This window comes from Dipodomys ordii, unplaced genomic scaffold (assembly GCF_000151885.1).
Source record: "Dipodomys ordii isolate 6190 unplaced genomic scaffold, Dord_2.0 Scaffold100, whole genome shotgun sequence".
Lineage (NCBI taxonomy): Eukaryota > Metazoa > Chordata > Mammalia > Rodentia > Heteromyidae > Dipodomys > Dipodomys ordii.
Genome location: NW_012267316.1, coordinates 4,723,116 through 4,747,089, shown reverse-complemented (window position 1 = coordinate 4,747,089; position 23,974 = coordinate 4,723,116). Strand labels below are relative to the sequence as shown.

At 35.7% G+C, this 23,974-nt stretch overlaps 1 protein-coding gene across 1 annotated transcript in view; it reads right to left on the bottom strand.

The window, feature by feature from the left end:
- Positions 1-23,974, bottom strand: part of Ptprm (protein tyrosine phosphatase, receptor type, M) — an 819,406-nt gene that overhangs the window by 451,553 nt on the left and 343,879 nt on the right. The window contains exon 5 of the mRNA XM_013027176.1: positions 11,848-11,963. Coding sequence (XP_012882630.1) covers positions 11,848-11,963 — 116 coding nt within the window. The remainder of the gene's footprint in view (positions 1-11,847; positions 11,964-23,974) is intronic.

The window sequence follows — 23,974 nt, the reverse complement described above, 5'->3', positions numbered from 1 at the left end:
CACTTAAATTTGTGGCATTACCAACAGCTTTATACAAGTAGAAAAACCCTTCTTTTTTTTCTGGTCAGTCCTGGAACTTGAACTCTGGAACTTGAGCACTGTCCCTGAGCTTCTTTTGCTCAAGATTAGTACTCTACTTCTTAAGGTACACCTCCACTTCCAGCTTTTTCTGTGACTAATTGGAGGTAAGAGTCTTGAGTCCCAAGCTGGCTTCAAACCATGATCCTCAGATCTCAGCCTCCTAAGTAGCTAGGATTACAGGTGTGAGACACCAGTGACTGGCTGAAAAATTCCACTTTGCAACTACCAGCTAGAATAATGAACTGAACACAGGAGAGTCTTTAGGTTAAAAATAAAGACGGAATCAAAAGGAAAGAGACATCAAGGGAGAAAGAAGAGGGGGGAAAATCATGTAAAGGTAGAAAGGAATGGAGAAGAAATTGGAGAAGCAACACGGAAGGGAACAGTGAAGAAAAGATAGATGGAGAAAGGGAGGTGCACTAAAGTAAGAGCAAATACCAATACCTTAAAACCTCAGGGAAAAGAGGTAACACATACAAGGTAAGGGTAAAGGTTTCCACTTTTGGAAAATATTTCTTCTTTCCTGCTGGGATCCTAACAGTTATCCATTAATAATTTGGTCAAAACAAAACTGTGAGATGAGATCTTTAACAAGCCATCACAGCAGGGATAAAGGAGGAGAAATGGAGGATTTTCTTCCAAATGTAGTAAGGGGTGGGAAAGGAAAGAAAGAGGGAGATGTCCTCCATCACTTTATTACTGTCATATGATACAGAAAAGTTTACCTGAAAGTACGATTGCTTAGCATGCTAGTAAGTATTTTAAATTAAAAATATCAAGAAAAATATAGAAACAGGAAGTGTGACCTAATCCTACCACTCAACTCTCCTGAAGCAGTCCTTAGAATGAAATTCCTTAGTTCATTTCTCCCATGAAGCAGGTCACCAACAAGAAATTTTCCTCATCCCTCCTTCCATGATGAAGGCTACAAATTGTATGGTGGTCCCTTTGTTACTTTCTCCTTCCCTTGCCTGCTGAATCTCTCACCTGAAAGGTAACTGTCCCATCTCCAAAAAGATGGGTAGTACACAGATTGATACCATCTCAACAACAAGTCTTGAAACTGTGCAGAGAAACAATTCTCTTTGGGTCTTTGATTCTTCACTTTCTAAAGGCTCTTGCTCACATAAAATGTACATTTTTTATGCTTTTCTCTTGTTAATTTGTCCTGTACAATGGAAACTTAGCTACAAACTATCCACAGTTAACTTCCTTATCTATTTTTTTTAATTAATTAGGTTTTTTTACTGTGAAAATATCGTACAGAGGGGTTACAATTACATGAGCAAGGTAATGAGTACATTTCTCATCAAGCATTGTTGCCTCCTCCTTTGTTTCCCCTTACCATCCCTGCCTTCCTCCCATCCCCCACCTCCACCCCTGCCAAAGTTGTTAAGTTCCTTTTTGGACATAATGTCTTGTACATCTCATTGTTGCAATGGATCCATCTGTATCCCTAGTTAAACAATTTGTTTTTTCCCTTCCCCTCCCCAAAGTATACCAACATCAAATACAGTGACAACAAGGGTTATCTCTTCCCCATCACGTTCACTGAGCTCTCAGTGAGGCCTCACCTGAGGAGTAGAAATAGAAATGTGCTCTTGCTTAGTACGGCACTGCTGTTTCTTCTGAAAAAAAATAATGACCACTATGATGCACTTTACTTCCGTACTGTGGCCATTGTAGGATACTGTAGGTCCTTGTAGGATTCAAGTCCCAGGAAGGCAGACAGCTTTGACACTCATGTTATTGCTGTGTCTCCAGCACAGTAACCATGCCTACCATATCATAGGGAAGGGGATTGTCTGATGACAGTATTAAATAGCATTTAATGAAGGACTGAATGATTGATTAGTGAGTTAATTTTAAGAACCTCTAGGTTCTCAGAATCCCTTCCTTTGCAAAGTGAACTAAACAGGGAACATGGCCAGCCCAGGTGCTTCCAACACTAGCTAAGTACAGAAAGACAAGTGAAGCCCCCCCTCTCCCTGTTGGTCTTGCCCCACATCAGCACTCACTAGAGAGGGCAATGTGTTCAAAACCTTGGTATCACTAGCATGTAGTGGGCCCACAGCTCCTTTTATTCTAGCAGAACAAAATACTGACATGTATATTGGGTGTGTTGTGTAGAGCTAAGAAGTTTGTCAGCTGGATTCCTCCCAGTTTGCCTATGGTAGCAAGCATTAGTGCCCCACTAACTTCACAGCATGATAGGAGACTGAGCAGAAACTAAGACACGGATATTAAGAGTTCCTCATGTAAAACAGCCTAACACAGGATTACTGGGAACAAAAATTAGACAAGTCCATGTGAAGAAGCATGACACTTACTTGTTCAGGGTTTGTAAGGGACTTGCTGCTCTATCTTTTGTTAACTTAATAAGAGACACATAATGACAATGTCTGAGAGAGAATGATCTTACTGGGTTAAATATAGCCCTTTAAGAAGGCAAGACTACCTTTAAATGCATGCGTATTTCAATGCGAGCAAGCCAGTAAAAAAAAGTACTGATAGTTATTTAAATTATACTTAGAACCTTCTTTATGCAATGGACTAACTGGAGGACTTCTAAATGAGCAGTAATTTACCAGCAAAAAGATACATATTAAGTCTTTCAGGAATAGTGTTGCAATAATCAGAGCAATGATTGAAAGAAATTGAGACCTGGGAAGTTAGCAGCACTTGCCGGCAAATTAATCAATCTCAGGCACTTTGGAGTAGTTCTGAGTGGGTGAGCATATAGGAGATGAGCTGAGTCTTCCTCAGCCACACAGGTGGGAATTAACCTGCACATCTTCAGCAGCAAAACCAGTGTGTATTATCCCACCTCTAAACATGCCCATTTATATCATGCTGATAAGCCTCTACAAGACCAGGAGTCATTTTCCTTGAAATGTCTTATGCAATCTAAATCCAATAGTAATTGAATATCTCAGTAAATGTACCCTCTTTACCTTTGGCTTTTTAATTGGTAAGGCAAGATCTTACTAGAAAGGCACAGAAGTGACCTGCCTTCTTGGGAATTACAGGACTAGGGCCACTATGTCTGTCTTCCCTCTACATAGGAGAGTCTCTGATTCTTGGAAACAAGCAAGTTGCTCCTCATAGAAAATATAAAAAAAGACATGGAATAAAAGCTTTCACGGCCTTGATCAAGATCTACTGTGTTCATAAACTGTTTTGTTAAATGGCAGCTCCTTTGTTGTATAACTACTTAAAGATAATTTAAAAGAAAAGAAAAGCTTTTACAGGACTTAGAGTTCATGGGTCCAATGGAAGCAGCCACTATAATCAATGGCTAAGAATGATGCCTGATTCTCTTCTTCCCTCTGCATGGCACTACCCTGGCCTAAATGCAACATTAATTGAATACAATAATAAATGTACTTTCTCTACCAATTGAAACTCTTGACCTTGATGGAGCTATGGAGCAGGATGGACTCCTGTGTGAAATACCAGATCCTCTTATTTTTCTATGACTGACTTAGATAATGTCACAAAGTAAACTTTATTAATTTCTCCCAGAATCTCAATACATATATCATACGGTCTCACCAACATGAAATAAATTTCAAATTAAATTGAAGTAATTGCAAATCATGTCAAGTTAAAACACAAGGTATAGCCTTGAAGGTCTTTCAGTCTAAATGTTCAACATTATATCATATAGTGCTATTACTAGATATATAACTGACTAAAACAAAAATGGATGTGATTTTCACTACTCAAAAGTTTCAGACAGGAAATGGTTCCTATAGCAACAAAAGGCAGGTCTCTGTGCACTCCTGGTATTTTCTGATGGGAAGTGCTGTTAAATTTATGCTTTAATATATATGGTACAAAATACTCTTTAAGTTTTCCAAGGGAACCATAATTTTATTTCATCATAAATCATTTTATGGCTTTTGCATCTAGTAGCAAAGCAGTTCTGATATACCATTGTGATTTTTTCATTGCTCTCAAATCTATAAATGAAGCTAAACAATACCATAGGTTGTTGACCACATGCTTGCATTCAAACACAAAAGGCAAGGCAATGCTACATGCTCAAATACAATTTTAACTTTCAATTCTGATAGAGATGATTATTTAAATTATATAATGTTTATGAATCCATGGGAAGTGACTAGGTTTTTCTCCTCTACTCAAGGAGTTCTATGGCTTAGGAAGACAAAGATTCTAGACAAGTGTAGACTGAAAAATAAGCCCAGTTCCAGTTATGAGTAATATCTCCCAGAAAAAAAATCACTGATATACTTATCTAACCATTTTTCTTCTATAAATGGGCATAGACTCTACTTCTCATAGAGATCAATGGAGAACATTGACAGGTGATAGTTAAATGTCCCTCAGGGATACGTCTAGTCTATACCAGTGCTCAAGGTCACTCTAGTTCCTTCACTGCAAATATATGGTGAAATCAGCAATAAAAATACACAACTCATATAATGTAAAGTTTGTTCATTCATTAGTCAAATTCTCCAGAAGATCAGAGAAACTGTTCTTAATAAGAAACATTTTAGGTCAAAAAAAAAATCCCAGCTATAGTTGTCTTCCCATCCCCTACCTCTCCCCAACCCTCTATCTGTATCTTTCTCTTTCTCATGGTCTAAATTTTTCTGAATTCAAATAAGGAATTGGGCAACAAGTAAAACAATTTTCCTTTTTAACGTTGGTCCTAGGTCTTGAAATGAGGGCCTAGGCACTGTCCCTGAGCTTTTCTGTTCTAGGCTAGCACTCTACCACTTGAGCCACAATTCCACTTCTGACTTTTGGGTGGTTAATTGGAGATAAGAATCTGATAGACTTTCCTGCCCAGGCTAGCTGTGAACTGCAATCCTCAGATCCCAGCCTCCTGAAGAGCTAGGCTTATAGGCCTGAACCATGAATGCCCAGCTAAAAGAATTTTGACACCAAGTTACCCTTGCCCCTAGGAAAATTACACTCTTAATTAAGAGTTTCTATTGAATTTCATTCTTTCAAAAAAAGTGAATGGGAGAAGTTTCATTCACGTACTACAATGGCACAGATGTATCAATGTCTACACCCGATCTGAATATCCTTCTTAGGCATTTATTTCTATTACTTGTAACATGAGGATGTAGGGGAAAACATTACAACAGAATAAAAAATTTCAGGTAAAGGAAAGAGAAAAAAGACTTAGGAATGATAATATATTAGTCTTCTTGGATGCTAAAATTACACTAATAGATAACTTATTTTCTTAGTTTTTGAAACCCTTCCTGGTAACTGCTGTGGATTCTGCACCAGTAGAAGAGACACCATCAGGTTCTCCATATACCTCTTCATATCCCAGTATGTATAGGAGCTGAAGGCCTTGGCACAAGTATCCCAGAGAGATATAAATGGTTCCCTCTGGCATGTTCTAATAAAAAATCTGCCTGTCTGAAGTATTACTGGAGGAGATACATTGGCAAAAAGCCACTAAGCCTTATGTTTCAGCAAGTATCCATGGAGCATATATAGTACACCATGATAGGTACTATCTCAGGTGCCAGGTTATGGCAGTAGTAAGTTATGTAGTAGGATACTTCACAGAAACATTATCTTATGTCATTTTAATTGATGTATATAATAAAATCCTTTAGAAAGACTAGTGTGTTACTTTCTTCCTAATAAATATCAAGATGTTGGTGAAGGAGGAAAACTCTTAGCTATATAAAATATGATGATTTATACATTTCCGAGGTCAACCCAGATTTTTTCAAAATAAATCTGAGAATATCCAGTTGAAATTAGTTGTAACACAGCATCACTTATTTTTTAAAGTCCAAGTGGCTAAAAGTACTAATTTGCAGTAAGAATACATTATAAGCATAAATGCATGCATATAAATTTACATGTGGAACTTTTTTATGAATAGATTTATCCACAATAATGTCCTCAATACTGTATGTGTCTATGCTAAAGTTTTCTATATTTTCTAGACTCATATTTTCATAATAATTAAATTAGGAATTTAATTTGAAGACTGTTCCAAATTTGGAAGGTACACAATTGTGTAATTCTATAAAGTAAGCCATTTAAACATAGTAGGTGCCTATGTCACAGAAAATGGTTTTCTTCCAGGTTTCCTTTGACAACTGCTATTTACTCCATAAATAAATGTTTCCTCACTGTCAAGAAAATACAGCCTCTAGGCCTTCTGCCATTTGCCTGGACCTAATCTGAGAATCACATAGTATCTAAGTGAGAACAGAAGGGAAATGAATTAAAGGTCATAACTTAGGAAAACACCCAAACAGGACCAGATGCTGGTCAAGAAGAGGGCAGGATAGTTCCAGAGCCATGTGCCCTTGAACAGACACACAAAGGCCAACATTAGCATGCTTTGGCTACTACATTATGTTACTGAAAAACTGAAATTGGTGTTATAAATATGAATGCCCAAGAGAAATAAAATATTGAAGATAAAATTTGACACACTTAAGAAAGAACAATAATGAGTCAAGTAGAACTTCACCAGGTATAGAGGATCAATGACTGCATAAAAGATAAGCAACTTAAAAATTCCTATGGAGCAAACAAGAAGTATTAAAGGATACTAAACATATATGAAAAGAAAGTTAAAATTTTATTTCCTCTTTTCGGTGTGTACATAGGGAGGGGAAGGAAGGAAAGAAGTAAGGGAAAAAAAGGGAGAGGAGAGGGAGAAAGAGAGAATACACACACACACACACACACACACACACACACACACATACACACACAGGTACATCTTCTGAAATATTTTTTAAAACATTTGTTTTAGTATCTCATACAGATTACCATGTCTGATAATATTAGAACTTCATTGCCTATCAGTTTTGCGCTGCCAGAAAGTAGTCCTATAAATTATGTCTTCCCACAGTAGACTGTCTGCAATGTGTTCTAAGCACATTTCAGTGTAACAATGGATCTTCATGCACTGAGTTTAATTTTGTTGTGCATGGTTTAAAGAAAAAAAAAAACTCCCACCTTGGCACTAACCTGTGCAGCCCACAGATGCGATGGAAAAACAGAAGCAGATGGGACACATCTGCTAGGTATAAACATTTCTCCATTGGTGTCATTATCAGATTTATTCATAATATGATTTTATGAAGACTACAAGAATTTATTTAAACTACATTTCAAACACTCAAATTCCTAACCATTTCTTATAGATAGGGATCAAAATATTCGTGATATAAATGGGAAATTCTCCTATGTTCAGGTAGGGATCAATATATTCATGATATAAACATGGAAACTTCTCCTATATGCAGATGTTAATTATGTCAGTTGGTCAGAACCTGATTCCTCTCACAAAGTGTTCAGTACACATCGTCACCTCACCTTCCTTCCAGACACCATGGTGAAATTAATGAGTGTGAAGCACCGGTAGAGACAGAGGGTTAGACTATTCCTAACCATGCCAGTTCCCTCTGTGACCCAGGTCAATCCTGACCCTCAAGCTCTTCATCTATAAAACAGACACAACAAGCAACCTGCAAAACTCCTTGACAAATGCCTATGACTGGGCTCATGTAGTATAAAACATGTAATGACACATTTACAGGTGACTATAATAAAAGCACTGAAGCCTCCAAGATTAAGGATGCATTACGAATTTTGAAATCAAAGGGAGATTCACATCACAGAAAGAAAAATGAAATATATTTCTTCTCATTAAGCTGTCTTCCAGCAACTCAGAATTATGTTAAGGACCCAAGTGGGTTTATGTGCAAAAATGCATTTTGCTACTGTAAAAGCATTACCATGTTGCAGGTTAAGTATTCTTTATCAGAAATACTTAGGAAAAGTATTTCAGATTGAAGAGTCCTTCTGATTTTGAATATATACATATATATAATTTATTAAACACAAAGTTCATTTACATTTCAGACATACTTGATACATATGACTTGAAGGTAATTTTATAAAACACTTTTAATAATTCTGTGTATGGAGAATACAAATCAGTGATAAAGCCCTTGAAGCCTCAGCACTATAAATAATTTTGTGAATGTTTAAATAGTTTAATGGTGTGGAATTTTCTATTTATGGTATTATATTATATTCTGATATTAACATATCAGAAGCTCAAGATTTGGGAACATTTGGGGTTTGGGGCTGAGGAGGCCTAGCCTTCCTTTCTTTAGAGTAATCTATGATTAGAGTTTTACATCTGTCTCTAATTCTTAAGGACTGGCCTGAGACCAAGGGCTGGGAGTGGTGGACAAGAGAGCAGGACATCTTTACCCTTGCTGGAAACCACTTAGATAATGAAGATCAATAAAACGCTCCTTGTAAGTAAAGGTCTTTGGTCTTCTATTAGGAGCTATTAATAAAATAAGCGCCCTTTCACAAAGTGACTACTCATCCAGGGCAAATAAATTAGAAGGTTTTCCAACATCACAATGGTTCACTAACCAAACAGCATACTCAGTGCAGGATAAGCTAAGATTCTCTTAAAATCCAAATGCATCTATAGTATCCTCCTCTTAACCTAGATTTGAGGTAAACTGCAGGACAACACACAGAGGGCCAAAAAGCCTGGAAAGTGGGGAAGGTAAAGAGTCAATAGATCTAGTGGAAATGAATTACCAACATCTATGCTCACAAATACTGGTTCTGTCCCCAATGATTCAACAAACACAGATCAAAATATTTGGGAAAAAGTAAGCCTACTCATTTAAAGGTATAGAATATTTTTCTTGTCATAATTTCCTAAATAATATAGAATAACAAATACTTCTGTTACATTTTATTAAGCATTATATGTCATTTAAAAATTACCTAAGTGAATAAGAGGATGTGCATAGTATAATATATACAAGTGCTATACAATTTTACAAAAGCCACCTGAGTACCTAAGAATTTGTAGCATCCACAGGGTTACTGGACCAGTCACCCAAGGATATTATGCTTGGCTTTTTCTCTCCCAATTTATAATATATGTTGTATTTCACTTCAGGCATTTGATTTACTTGATGCCAAGATCAGTTAAATGAGAACTTATAAATAGGCAAAACATTCTTTAAAAACTTCCGTGGAGGCAGGGTTGAAAATTCTATATCCAAATAAAACAAAATATCCAACTGTAATAAGAAACAATTGAAGATTACCAACCCTAAATAAATGTTCAACTTTAAGCAATATTATTTCAAATTCAGAACATCTACCAAAACAAATTTTTAAAAAAGGACAAACATCTTCTCAACATGTAGTAAACTCTGAGGTATATTTCAGATGAATATATGAATAGAGAGTTTACATTACCTAAATGCCAAATAGTCATACAAACAAAAACAGATTTCTCCATAAAAATTAAATTTTCTGGACTGGGAAGGTGGCTCAGTGGTAGAGCGCTTTCCTTGCATGCTCGAGGCCCTGGGTTCGATTCCTCAGCACCACATAAGCAAAAAGAAAAAAGCTGGAAGTGGCACTGTGGCTCAAGTGGTAGAACACTAGCCTTGAGCTGAAGAGCTGTGGGACAGCGCCCAGGCCCAGAGTTCAGGCCCCACGACCAGACCCCCCAAAAAATTAAATTTTCTAAAAAAGAACACTAAAGATAAATAGTTTCACTTTTTAAAAGTAGTTAATTCTGTATAGGGAAAGTAATTAAAAAGAAACACTCTGTTTTATCCTTCATCATCAGATGGTCAATCTGAATAGCACTTATACATTCACTATCTGAAAAATAATTAATTGATCCCTAACATCAGGAATTTAAAATAACTGAAAAGTAGAATCAAATGGGGGAAAATGTTCAGTACTGACAAAAAAAGTCTTAAAGTAATGATTAAAAACTTTTAGAAAAAAAGAAGGAAAAGTAAAATTAGACTTAAAACATATAGTTTCAGTTTTTTAAATGAACTCCTCTTTCCTATCTCAAACAGGGTTAGGATATTAGAGTGACATCAGGCAAAGCGTGAGACACCCAGTGTGAAGGACAAACCATATTCAAGAGGACTCCTCTCCACAACAGAGCCCTAGCTGACAATCCACTAAGTACAATTAGCTGTCCCCCGTTTCCTCAGAAACACAGCAATAAATAGAATACTTTTTTAGTAATAATTATAAAGAACAAAGAATTTAAAAGTTAGTATCTTATAATGTAACATATCACAATCATCATGTCACACCAGATAAAAGTGTGATGAGACAGAGAGGTGACAGATGTCAAGAAAAAGCATGGGGCAGGGAATCCTGAGGTGGTGTGGAATAGTATGTGCAGAAGGGCTGAAATATGAAGATGAATACAGTGCAGTACCACAGTCAATCTCTTAAGTAATAAAATAACTGTGTTTAAAAGCCTAGGTTGTGTTCAGCAGTACAGCTCAGGCCAAACTTGAATAAGGGCTAAGAAACAGGAGTGGAGGAGATAGGAGGTAGAGAGAAGGTATGGGAGAAGAGAGGAGAGGTTCATGTAACTGTCATGTAAAGTATACAGGATGAAAAAACTGTACAACAATTCACTCAAGTTGTATTAAAATTACGTGCACTAAAAAACGGGTTAGGGGCAGGAAGGTGGCTCAGTGGTAGAGCGCTTGCCTTGCATTCATGAGGGCCTGGGTTCGATTCCTCAGCACCACATAAGCAAAAAGAAAAAAGCCAGAAGTGGCACTGTGGCTCAAGTGGTAGAGTGCTAGTCTTGAGCTGAAGAGCTGAGGGACAGCGCCCAGGCCCAGAGTTCAGGCCCCAGGACTGACCAAAAATAAATAAATAAATAAATGAATAAATAAATAAATAAATAAAATAACCTTATGTGCATCTAACCATAAAAATTAATATTTATTGAAATGTCCAGGAAATGGAAATAAGAGGTTTTTTTCCTTTGTTGCTGCTTTTGTTTTCCTTTATGTCTTTTTCTTTTGTCCCTCTGTCTTTAGGAGGGCAAAGGGGGACACAGAAGTAGAGAACAAAAGGTGAAAAATGTAGTAGTAGTACTGACTAGACATTACATTGAAAAATGAACTATACAGCTTGTGGGTGGGGACAAAGGGGAAAGACAAGGAGAGAGGGAAGGGGTGATATTTTTCAAAAAGAAATGTACTCTTTATCTGTCTTACATAACTGTAACCCCTTTGTATGTCACCTTTATAATAACAATAAAATGCATGAAAAACATTTACTGTATACTTTAAAATTTGAAATTGAAAGATGTGTTACTCATTTTTACATTAAAGTGAATTGCTTGGAACTCCAAGTTATATAAAGGCACATTGCCGGGCACTGGTGTCTCATGCCTGTAATCCTAGCTACTCAGGAGGCTGAGATCTGAGGATCACGGTTCAAAGCCAGCCCAGGCAGGAAAGTCCTTGAAACTCTTATCTCCAATAAACCAGAAAAACAGAAGTGGTGCTGTAGCTCATGTGGTAGAGTGCTAGCCTTGAGATGAAGAGCTAAGGGACAGCGCCCAGGCCCAGAGTTCAAGCCCTATGACCGATAAATAAATAAATAAATAAATAAAGGCATATGTGTGCATGTTCTTGTATCTGAATAAAGTGAGAAGCTCTAGATATTTTTTTAAGGATAAAAGGGGAAAGGTGTTGTAATTTGGATATTTGGATTTAATAGTGAAAAGTAATTTTTCCACAAAATCTGCCAAAAGAAATTAAGTGAAAACAAAGGGATAAAAGGCGTTCAGAAAATATTTGAGGAGGGAAATGAGTCCCTTATTATGCAGAACCCCTAGGAGTCTGGCAAGTCCTACAACATGTCTCAGGATCCCCTCTCCAGGGTGATTCAGCTTAAAGCTAGAGTTGTGGTGTACTATACCTGTAGCCAAAGCCTGTCGCTTGCCACAGTCCTGCCGATGGCACTGCACTGAAAGGTGGCAAACTGGCCAGCATTCACCTCCACATTCTGAATCCGCAGGAAATGGGGAGTTCTGGCTACATGAAGAAAAGAAATCAAGGTATTAAAAGTGGAGATCTGAACTAACAGGTATCTTTTTCAATCTACCTGCAATTTGGGACCTTTCCAATTTGTGTTCATCATAGGAGAAAATAATGCTCTTGCTTATATAAGCTTTAATGATTTCACTATAAATTGTGCAAGATATCATGGAAGGTTTGGGATATGTGCTTTGAAAAACAAGAAAACAGCAGTCTCAGATATACTAAAAGAGAAGATATCTTATTGCTCCTGCTGTGCAAATTATCATAGCTCAGCAGTCTTCTTGTAATAACACATCTGTATTAATAAAGATTATACTGAAGCCTAATTGATGTTTTGAACAAAAACATATTAGATATTTATACTAGCAACATGAAAAGAACAGTAAGAAGTTAAGTGATGTTGTCAAGGAAACTTTGAAAACCAAACACAGAGCTGTGCATAATACATATTTTAATACAACTAATTGGTATGCAACATTACATGTGTAATATTTCCCAGCTACCAAAAATACTATCCCTATAGACACACCATGACGGCCTTAGCCCAGTAATTTATGCTGCATCTTATTTTTAATTCAAGAAGAAAGAATGATTCCAGATGCTAAGAAGCATTGTCTCATAATGTACATTGTCTATAAGAAACAGCTGTTTCAATAAAGGATAATTCTATTTGATGTGAGAGGCACATATCCATTTCTACCATGCATGAAAAACTGGTATCCAGGAGCGAGAATGACAAGTCAGGACTTAAATGCTGTGCAACTTCTTCTCGGAAACCTTCCTGACATCATAATGATAGAGTGAAAGTCAGAAAGAAAAAGGAAGAGAATAACCTTTTCTGATAGGGACAGATAAGGCAGGATAATAATGAGAATAGATGTTATGCTTTGCAGTTTTCTTTTATTGCCAATGGATATTCAGGCTATGTATAGGTACTTTCAAAGAATAGCACCCTATCAGTGATTATAAACTAGCATATATATGAATGTGAGTAGAAATTCACTAGAAATGCAAGTGGGTTACAGCCACAGGACGAAAAGATGCACTAAAAATCAATAAAATGTAGGAAAACCCCATTTCTAGTTTGGAGGCCACAAATAACTCTTATGTATTCATGATACTTAGCATGTAAAATGTTCTAAATGGCTTCTAACAAAGGAGTAATACAGACCTTTGATTCTTAATATTAATTTATTAACATGCAATTCTGTGGGCTCTATTTCACTGATTTAAATAAGTTACTCTTTGCTCAAACATAACAATAATTATGTGTTTCTTTCTTTTTTTTTTTTTTTGCTGGTAGTGGGACCTGAACTCTGGGCCTGGGCGCTCTTCAGCTCAAGGATAGCACTCTACCACTTGAGCCACAGCACTACTTCCAGCTTTTTCTGCTTCTGTGATGCTGAGGAATCAAACCCAGGGCCTCATGCATGCAAGGCAACCACTCTAACACTGAGCCACCTTCCCAGCCCCAATTATGTGTTTCTTTAAAAATCTCTGTAAAGACCCAAGTTTAAGGCCCATGACTGGCCAAAACAAAACAAAACAAAAAACTCTCTCTATAAAAACCCCTAGGTCAAATTTCTTTTCTACCTTTCATTCCTGAGAAACTAGAAGCCTATTATTTCCTAGAAAATAGAAAAAAATAGCATTTATGGAATACGTATGTGCCCCAGACTCTCCCTACAAACCCAATGGTCACAGCTATGAGGTAAGTATTTTTCCCATTTTTTCGATGGAGAACTTGTGGTTTCTAGGCTAGTTAAGTGTTAGAAGGAGAATGGACTCTTGGGTTCCAAAGTCCAGGTAAAAGCCACTGTATCACATTGCCTCTCTTGCTTTCCCTTCACTTCTGTCATTTCTAATGATCCTAATCCAGCTTAGATGACTATCTGTCTGCCTGTTGGAATTATGACTTTTTTCAAGACCCTACTTCAAGACTACTCCTTCCATGAAGTTTCTACATATTCTCTCACCTTGTCTTTACTATGGGGGAGAGAGAGAGAGAGAGAGAATATGTATTTTTATACCTGGATCACAGCTAAAACTTTCAGAATAAAAGCTGTAAGATTCCCATGTGTATCTGACTTTGTATTTTAAGCAGACATGTACCATAGATATTATTTATATATGATATTTCCCTACTTCTTTATCACTACATGGGGTATTATTAAATTAATAAAGGAATAAATTCTGTTTCAATTAATTAGAGCAAAATCTGTGCTTATGCAAATTGAATATCCCTAATATTCTCAAAATACACTGATCAAGATGGCATTGTATTCACAAAATGCTTTGCTATAAGCAAAAAAAAAATTAAACTACACCAGTTTTTTTAAAAGAAGAACCCAAATGTTAAATAAATCTTTAATAAATAAAAGAGTTGGTAAATAAGACTGGATAACTTAGAGATGGATGGGTGGACAAATGGATGAACAGACAGAAGGAGAGAGAGAGAGAGAGCAAGAGCTGTCTTATGAGTTCTTAGCATTGAGTATGATGTAGCATATGTTTGTATTCTACTTGAGTTTACTAGTCAAATATACTAATGTTTTATTTGCTTGATGTTTAAGTTAATGACTTTAATAAAATTCAGACATTTTGACAAGTTATTTAAATAATAATTGTTTTAAAATAAATTTATCTAAAAAATAGCTTCCAAATATTTTATGATAACTTGCAGCTAATACAATGTTAAGCCTCAGATATTCCTAAAATTTCTAGATACTGTCTAAGTCAAATAAAATCTGATTTAAGCTTATATATTGTTGGTTTCTTCTTCTTACAAAGAAACTAAGAATATATGGATCTGTTGAAAAGAAGTATGTTATTTTGCCATATTAATTTTTCTTTTGCTATAAAGAAGCATATATATTTACAAGATTTGAAGATGATACATTCACAAAACTTGCTAATCCTCTACAGAATGCTGGAATATGAAAACAGTTCACAATTGTTTATACATTAGTTTTCTCAGTAAAATAAGAGTTGCTAATGATTTAAAAGTATAACTGAAAGATGACATTTTCTCTTCTTTCAAAAATGATAAAATATCAATCTTGAACTGATTTGGATATTTCTCATAGGGCACTGAAAAAAATCTTAAAGGTTTGTTATTTATCTTTGTAGAAAGATAGACATCAAAGAAAATAGTAATAATTCACTATATTTGATGTGTTGACTGACATAAAAAGCATCATCTATTAAGAAGAGTAGTTTAACCTCTCTTAGGTTATATTTGCATGATTTAATAGTATTAACATAAATATTTCAAGAGTCATAAAATGATAATTCTCTAGCTGTTAATAAAGAAAAATGGCATGCTGTTAGTCATAATTCCAGTTATTATTTAAAATGTTGTATTTTAATGCAATAAAAATTTCCTCATTATACTTTGAGGCTATTATAACTAGAGTTGTTTTCTTAATTTTCTTTCAGGATTATTGTTAGTGCATAAAACACAACTGTCAGGGAAAATGTGGGAATGCACTTAGACACACAGAGGTGGCATTGAGTATTTTCAAGCAAAAATATTTTATCTAAATAATATGCAAATTAAATCTTAGATAAACTTCCTTTATTGAACAGGGCCTCTGCAAAATATAGTTTCCATTCAATCCTCTTAAGGAGCTTTCTGCCAATTCAGCCTATTCCTGTAACAATAGCCCAATAGAGCTCTATATGCCCTAAAGTCAATTCCACCCCCTTATTTCTGTTACCTTTGGTGGGTAAATATTTTTCTCTAGTTACAAAGAAAGGTTGCCATTACTGAACACACCACAATACATGTGGTGGGAAAAAGCAACTTTGTCTTTTTTCCCATTAGGCTGCCAGCTGATTTGCAGCCCCCAAATTCAGACTCTAAGACTGAATACAATATCAAGGCAGATCCTGGATCCCCTTATTGTGTTTCTGTGCGTTAAAAGCTTAGACTATGGTTTACACTCAATATTGTAAGTTGCCTCAATTAATGCTGTCTTTTCCAATCTCCCCAAATCCTAATTTTGTTCATCTCTCTCATTACAGGTCACTAAAATTGAATCTCCAAAGCAAGATGCTTTACACATCCACCCACTGTTCAACATAATTTACTGCTAGGGTTTAGATATGGTTCAAGTGCATTCAGGTTATGGAACATTTTCTTCTGGACAACTGTGATGGGAGGTGGTGTAGAACATTTAAGAGTTGGTGCCTAGCTGGGAACCAATGGTTCATGTTTACAATCCTAGCTAAATAGAATGCTGAGAACTGAGATCCCATTTTGAAGCCATTCCAGGCAGACAAAATTTTGAGACTCTTGTGTCCAAGTAAAAAGCCTGAATTAGAGGCAGAGAGCCATGGGCTAAAACAACCAAGGAAGAATGTGAGGTCCTGAGTTTAAGCCCCAATATCAACATATGCAGGGAGGGGGGAGAGGAAGGGGGGAGAGGGAGGAAGGGAGGAGACCTAAAGGGACATTAAATTTTTTTAAATTATTTTATTGTCAAAGTGATGTCCAGAGGGGTTACAGTTACACACATAAAGTAATAAGTACATTTCTTGTTAAACTTGTTACCCCTTCCCTCATTTTTCTCCTACTTTCCCTCACCCCTCCTACTTTACCCAACTCTAAGTTGTACAGATCATTTCCAGCATATTGTCTTGTGTATATCAATGGTGCATGGTTCTTTATCTCACCATTCTGTTGTTCCCCTTCCCTTTTTAAAGGGAAGTTTTTAGGTCATCAACAGAAAAAACCCTCCAAAAAACTTGAAACCTATAGAGAAAACATATAGAATAATCTAAAACTTGGCTTGGAAATTAATCTGTAGCATAAAGACACTAACAGTGAATTCAGGAATGACCACAGATATTATCAACTATACCTGTAGGAACTGAAGAAGGAGATGGAAAACCAAATCCATATAAGTGAAAACATGGTAGAAATAGGGTAGACACAGAAAAAGCTATAGTAGACTGGGTAAGGTGATGCTTGCTGGTAATCCCAACACTTGGGAGGAGAGAGATAGAGGATGGCGAGTTTGAGCCTGCCTTGGCCTACATTACAAGACTCAAAACAACCAAAATAAGACAAGTGTCCCCAGTGCCTCATGCCTATAATCCAAACTACTCAGGAGGCTTGGATCTAAGTCAACAGGGATCAATTCAGAGTCAATTCAGACAGACAAATCAGCATAACTCTTATCTCCAAATAGTGATAAGCCAGAAGTAAAGTCTTGGCTCAAGTAGTAACAGCCATGTACAAAAAAGTCAAATTGTCTGGAACAAGTAGAAAAGGTAAAAAAAAAAAAAAAAACTATGTACATATGACCAGTTAAGATGAAGTTAAGCAAAATGAACCCCAAGATAGGGACACAAGTGGATTTTTTCTTTCTTGCTGTTGTTTCTAATGTATTTATAAGGTACCATGTGAATTTTTTTGTTGCTTTGTATGTTCCTCCCCCAAGGTATAACCCCTGTTTTCACTGTATTTGATGTTGGTATAATTTGGGGAGGGGAAAGGAAAAAACAAAATGTTTAAATAGGGATACAGGTGGATCCATTGAAACAATGAGATGTACAAGACACTATGTTGAAAAACCAACTTTACAATTTAGGCCAGGGTGGGGGGGAGTGTAGTTGTGGAAGTGGGAGGGAAGGGATGGTAGGGTCAAAACAAAGGAAGAGGTAACAATGCTTGATAAGAAATGTACTCATTACTTTGCTCATATAACTGTAACCCCTCTGTACAGTATTTTCACAAGAAAAACCTTATTAGAAAAAAAAGTCAAGCAAGATTGGAAGGCCCTGAGTTCAAGTACTGATACTTATGTATAACTCAAAACTACTTCAATATACAAAATAACGGTAAATTTTTACTAAACAAAAAGAGAAAGCTCTCAGTACATGGTACAATCCCCATCCTGCACGCTTGGCTATGGTGGCTGTGCTTTTACAGGGACTGTTTCAGAAGATGTAGGGAAAGTTTTGGTATTGTATGTAACTCTCAGAACAATCCTTTGCTATTATAGGAACCTCACATCCTCTAACTTCAGGACAATCATTATCTTTCTGCCCTTATCATGCCTGTCATTCACTTTGTTTTCAATTTAACAAAATACTGTCAAGATTTTTCCTAGTTAAATTTCTATGTAAATCATTTGAAACAGATTATCATATTCCATTCCATATTGCTGTCCCTAAGAGGACAGCTGTCACAGCTGGTGCGGTGGTGGTGCTGGCATCTAGTGAGCAGAAGACAAGGATGTGTTGAGATGCAGGACACTATTCCCGACAAAGAATTGTGTACGTGCAAATGTCAATAGAGCCTCAGGTGAAAAATTGATACACACATATGAAAGGGTTGCACAACATTAAGGAGACATTCACCTAATTAATACCTACATAATGCCAAGATTCATAATTAGATACTTACCTAAATGTTTAATTTTTTTCCTTTGATTTAAATTTTTAGGAATTAGTTTGGTAAAAAATAAAGTTACACATTTTCATAGACTTTTGGCATAACTGTCAAAGTATGAAACACATCTTTACCACTGCATACCACCTAATACCAAGATTTATAATTAAATACATAAATGTTTAATTTTCACTGGGTTAATTTTATTATAAATTAGTGTACTAAAAAGTAAACTTTATCATTGTCAAAGACTTTTGATGTAATTGTCAAAATGTGTTCCCTAACACATGTAACAATTTACATTTCTATCAGCAGTGTCTTAGAACCCCTGCCAAAATACTATTAATTTCTGTATTCTTTCTTTATTGTTATTATAACAATGATGTATAGAGGGGTTATGTTACATAAGTCACTTACAGAGTATTTTTTAAGCCTTTCCATTTCCTAACAAATGGGGCAATGTATATATACCATATTTTCTTGATCCATTCATCTACTGAGAGGCATCTGGGTTGGTTCCAAATCTTAGCTATAGTAAATAATGCTGCAATAAACATAGTAGTGCTGGTAGCTTTAGTGTGGTCTTGTTTGTAAACATTTGGGTAAATCCCCAAAAGTGGGAAAGCCAGGCTCAAAGAAACATAGGTCCCATGGTTTCCCTTATTTGCAATATCTAGTATATGTCTGAGTCAAGCAGAAAAGGTCAGATAAGGTGATGTTAGGGAAATGAACCCTAAGATATGTATTCAAATGTTTTTTTTTCTTTCATGCGATTGTTTCTAACACATTTATAAGATTATTTCTTTGTTGCTATTTATGTCCCTCTCCCACGATATAACCTCTATATTCACTGTATTTGATGTTGGTATAATTTGGGGAGTTGAAGGAAAAAAACAAATCGTTTAAATAGAGATACAGGTGGACCCATTTCAACAATGAGATGTACAAGTCGTTATGTCGAAAACGAACTTTACAACTTTGGTGGGAGGGGAGGGAGGAAGGGGAGGTTTGGGGGGGAGGCTGGGAAGGGATGTGAAGGGGAAACAAAGGAGGAGGCTACAATGTTTAATAAGAAACGTACTCATTATCTTGCCCATGTAATTGTAAACCCTCTGTACAATATTTTCACAATAAAAAAAGCTTAAAAAAGAGTATTTTTTTAAGAAAAATCCCATCCACAAATTTAAGGAGACTCCTCTCTTAATGAAAACATTTTGAGCAATCACTACCTACACCAAAGAAATTTATGTGGTAGGAGCTCATTCATCACTGCTGTCTAGCATTGTTACTAGGGGCTGTTACATTTTACATTTTGCACATTTGAGGACCAGGACAAAATTATATGATATGAACCTTTCTATTTATGCCTCTATAAATACATGCTGCACAAAAGAAAATTTTTGACTTGGGGGGATGGGAAGGGATGGAAGGGGAAACAAAGGAGGAGGCAACAATGCTTGATAAGAAATGTACTCATTACCTTACCCATGTAATTGTAACCCCTCTGTACAGTATTTTCGCAATAAAAAAGTTACTATTTCTAGTTTAAGATTATTTTGACCATCAAGTGGCCTTCTGAAAGCCTGTTAGTGCATATTACTTTTATCATGAGCTTAAGACCCAAGAGACCCGTGCTTCTGTTTAGTTATATTTGGGAAGGCCCTCTCCTGGAGGCCCTTTCATTGCCTTCTGTTTAGCAAGTATCATTGCTTGCTTGAGAAAGAGACTTCCAGGAAATAAAATAAAAATAGAAAAACAGAGCCAGACCTCCAATGGAAACTAGATGAAGACTTGCAAGCATATTCAACTTAAACACTTTTATGATTATCTATTTCAAATCAAAGACAGTTGACTTGAATGGCAGACAATCAATCATCCACCAGGATGAGTAAGAGGAAGAGACAGTAAAACTACATTTCCAAAATTACTTTCTTCCAAGAACACAGGTATCAAACATTCTACTATAATGTTGTATGAAAGTTTTTCAATAACCATCAAGGCTTATATAATTTTCCAAAGTTTTAAGAAGCCTGAATTCTCCTTGTCTAGAACTATAAATCCTGGAACTATTTTCAGCTGGCAAGCACTTTAAGGTGGATACAATTTCATGACTTGAGTTTCAAGAATCAATATTTCACCCTCTTTACAACCTCAGAATACATGCAAACACTCCTAAATCCAAGCCTTACTGGAGTTTATTTCATTTGTCAAATAGGGATGTTTATAAAGTACCTATTTCAAAGAGTGGCATAAAGAGTAAACAAGATGATGCAGGTGAGGTAGCCTGGGTGCCTGATACTTTGCCCTCCAAAATGCTCTACACTATTTAAAGTAATTGACCTATCACTGGAAACTGGAAAAGAGCCCAAGAAAAAGGGCTCTACAGCCAGGAAAGTTTAGATCTCATGCTGAGCTATAAACTCTGAATCTTGCCAATCTACTTTAATTGCAACTCCAGGTATAGCACCTTTAGAATGGAAATTTTCAATCTATCTCATATTCAAAAAGAAACATTCTTTCTCTCTCCAAATTTATAGGCCCATTTGTCTCCTGGATACCCTTTCAAAATGCTCTGCCAGCTTTCTTCTAAACTCTGCAGGAGTTCTGCAAACTAAATATCTTCCATGAATAACAAAACAGGCTTTGGTATAGCTTTTTATTCTCCCTCTCCTGACACCTTCTGTTGCTTTGCACAAAGATATAAATTTCTAGGTATTAATTTATTTGATATTAACCTTCATCCTCAAATAAGGAATTAACACTAAGAAATCTTTTTTCTCTTTTTTTCATTTTTTATTGGTAAGGTAATATACAGAGGGGTTAGAGTTACCTAAGTAAGGTGGTAAGTACATTTCTTGTCAAACTTGTTATCCCTTCCCTCATTCTTCTCCCACTTTCCCTTCTAACCCCCCCACCAAGTTGTACAGATCATTTCCAATAGATTGTCTTGTGAATATCACTGTTGCACTGGTTACCCCTTGTCCTTTGTTTCACTATTCTATTGTTCCTCTTCCTTTCCCTAATTCAGAAAAACGTATATACAATACTAAGGTAGGTGTCAATATTATTGATTCTTCAAAGCCTGCATCCAAGTATTAGCAACAAGATCACAGAATAGTAATCTTTAATATTAAAGTGTGATCTTAAAGGATACCACAGAGGAGTAGGTCCTAATCCCTTCTATTTTCCTAATCTCTACCTGTAGCATAGGTTGGAATGAACTTGAAGCGTGTTTAAGTGACAGAAAGAGCCAATACTGTCCACTGTTTGAAAAACAATATATTTTGCAAGTGTTTTTAATTGGATATAATTAAATTATCCCACCTAAAACCTCAGTCCTTTTATCTACTGAGGTTTTAGTATTTGCAACTAACTAATTCCAGTGGGTTTATAAAGAGGGTTGAAAGTCCCTTCTCCAGTACTCCAAGAGTGTTACAAATCTTAGATCTTTTCAGTTTTTGGAGTATTTGTATACACATTCCGAGATACCTTAGGGATCCAAGTATAACTTAGAAATGGACTTATACTTTGTATTACTTCACAGACACTGACTGAAGGTAATGTTATACAATAATTTTAATGGACCTGTGTTTTGACTGTGACTTGTCACATGAGGTCAGTTATGAAATATTACACTGTGTCTGGGCTCTAAAATTTTCAAGCTTGGGAGCATTTCAAGTTTGGGGTTTTCACATTAAGGATGCTCAAGCTGAAAAAAAATAGTATTAACAAATAGTAATAGCAAGCATTGACTAAATTCTTACAACGTACTGAGTATGATTCAAATTCCTTATGCACCTTAAAAGAAAACTAAGCTGTGTGCTTACCCTATGGAAAAAAAATGTTATTACTTTTCTCCATGCCACATAAGTGAGACAACAGATCCAAAAAGAGCCAGGCCACTTTTGCAAACCAGAAAATCTTGATGTTAACATATTTCAGGATCAAATTTTTGTTATGCTTGGAATTTAAAAATAGTATCTAATGAAATAACTGCAGGTGAAAATTTGACATTCTTTTTTATATTTTTTATTGTAAAAGTAGTGTACAGAGGGGTTATAGTTACATGAATAAGGTAATGAGTTCATTTCCTATCGAGCATTGTTACCTCCTTCTTTGTTTTTCCCTTACAATCACTTCCCTCCTCACCTCTCCAAACCTCCCTCCCTAAGTTGTTTTCAAATATTTAAAATGTCTATTGTGAGTCCTGGATACTTCCAATTTTAAAAGCTTTTTAGAAGGAGATAATTACAAAAAAACTAATTGGTGCTTTTTCAAGGTCATTTCATTTGCATTGCATAAGTCTTCATAAAATCTAAATTTAAAAATAAGTAGGCAATATCTAGCAATAAAAATAAATTAATGAAAAATTGTTTATAAAATAATTTATAGGAGCTCTGTATCATTTTCATTATGTTATTATTTTATGAACTGTTCAGAAAATACAGTAAATGATTCCAAAAATATTTAGATTGCAGCATTCCAGATACCATATATGAAAATAACTTTATATTCAATGATCTGTATGGTAACATAAGGAAAGATTATGCATCATGACAAAATGGATTAATCTTAGGATTGCTAAGAGATCCCTTGTTTTGGATCAGTAACCTGATGTAATTAAGATGGCTATAATAATTCACTTGAAACAACCTACAGATTCAGTGCAATTCCAACAATTATACTACCTAATGACTTTTAATTAGAATTGACAGATCTTATCATTAAATTCATATAAAAATACAGGAATATAGGAATAGCTTTTATATATTTTGGTGCTGTTATTGGCACTTGAACTCAGGGCCTTAAACTTTTACTCAGACTGCTTTCCCACAGCTGGTGCTCTACCAACACAATATTGTTTTATTAAAGAGAGAAAATTTGGAGGACTCACAGATCCTAATTTCAGAACTTACTATAAAGGGCAGGTACTGGTGGCTCATACCTATAATCCTAGCTACTTAGGAAGATGAGGATTGCAGTTTGGAGTCAACCCAGGCAGGAAAGTCCATGAGACTCTTATCTCCAATTAACCACCAGAAAATCAGAAGTGAAGCTGTGGCTCAAAGTCATAGCTTTTGTGAGCAAAAAAGCTCAGGGACAGTATCTGGCCCTGAGTTCAAGCCTTGTGAGCAATAAATAAATAAATAAATAACACACACACACACACACACAGACAAATTTACTTTAAAATAACAGTAATCAAAGCAGTATGGTAATAACATAAGAATAAATTTATAGATCAATTTGAATGGAATTTGGAGTTCAGAAATTAACCTTTATATTTTTGGTTAGCAGATCCTCAATAATAGTGTTCAAGAACTTCAATGGGTTAGAATAGTCATTTAGAAATGTAAAACCAGTTCTGATGAAGGATAGGTAATATTGTGAATAGGAGTATGAACAGAGAATGAATGAGACTGACTATCGCTGAGTATATTATATACAAATATGAAAACAGAACAAGGTAACTAGTAATTGTATTAAAAAGGGTGGAGGAGCAAAGACCCCAAATAGCAAAAACAATCATTAACAGAAAGAACAGTGCGGGAAGAATATCAATACCAAACTTCAAACTCTACTACAAAGCTATAGTAATCAAAAC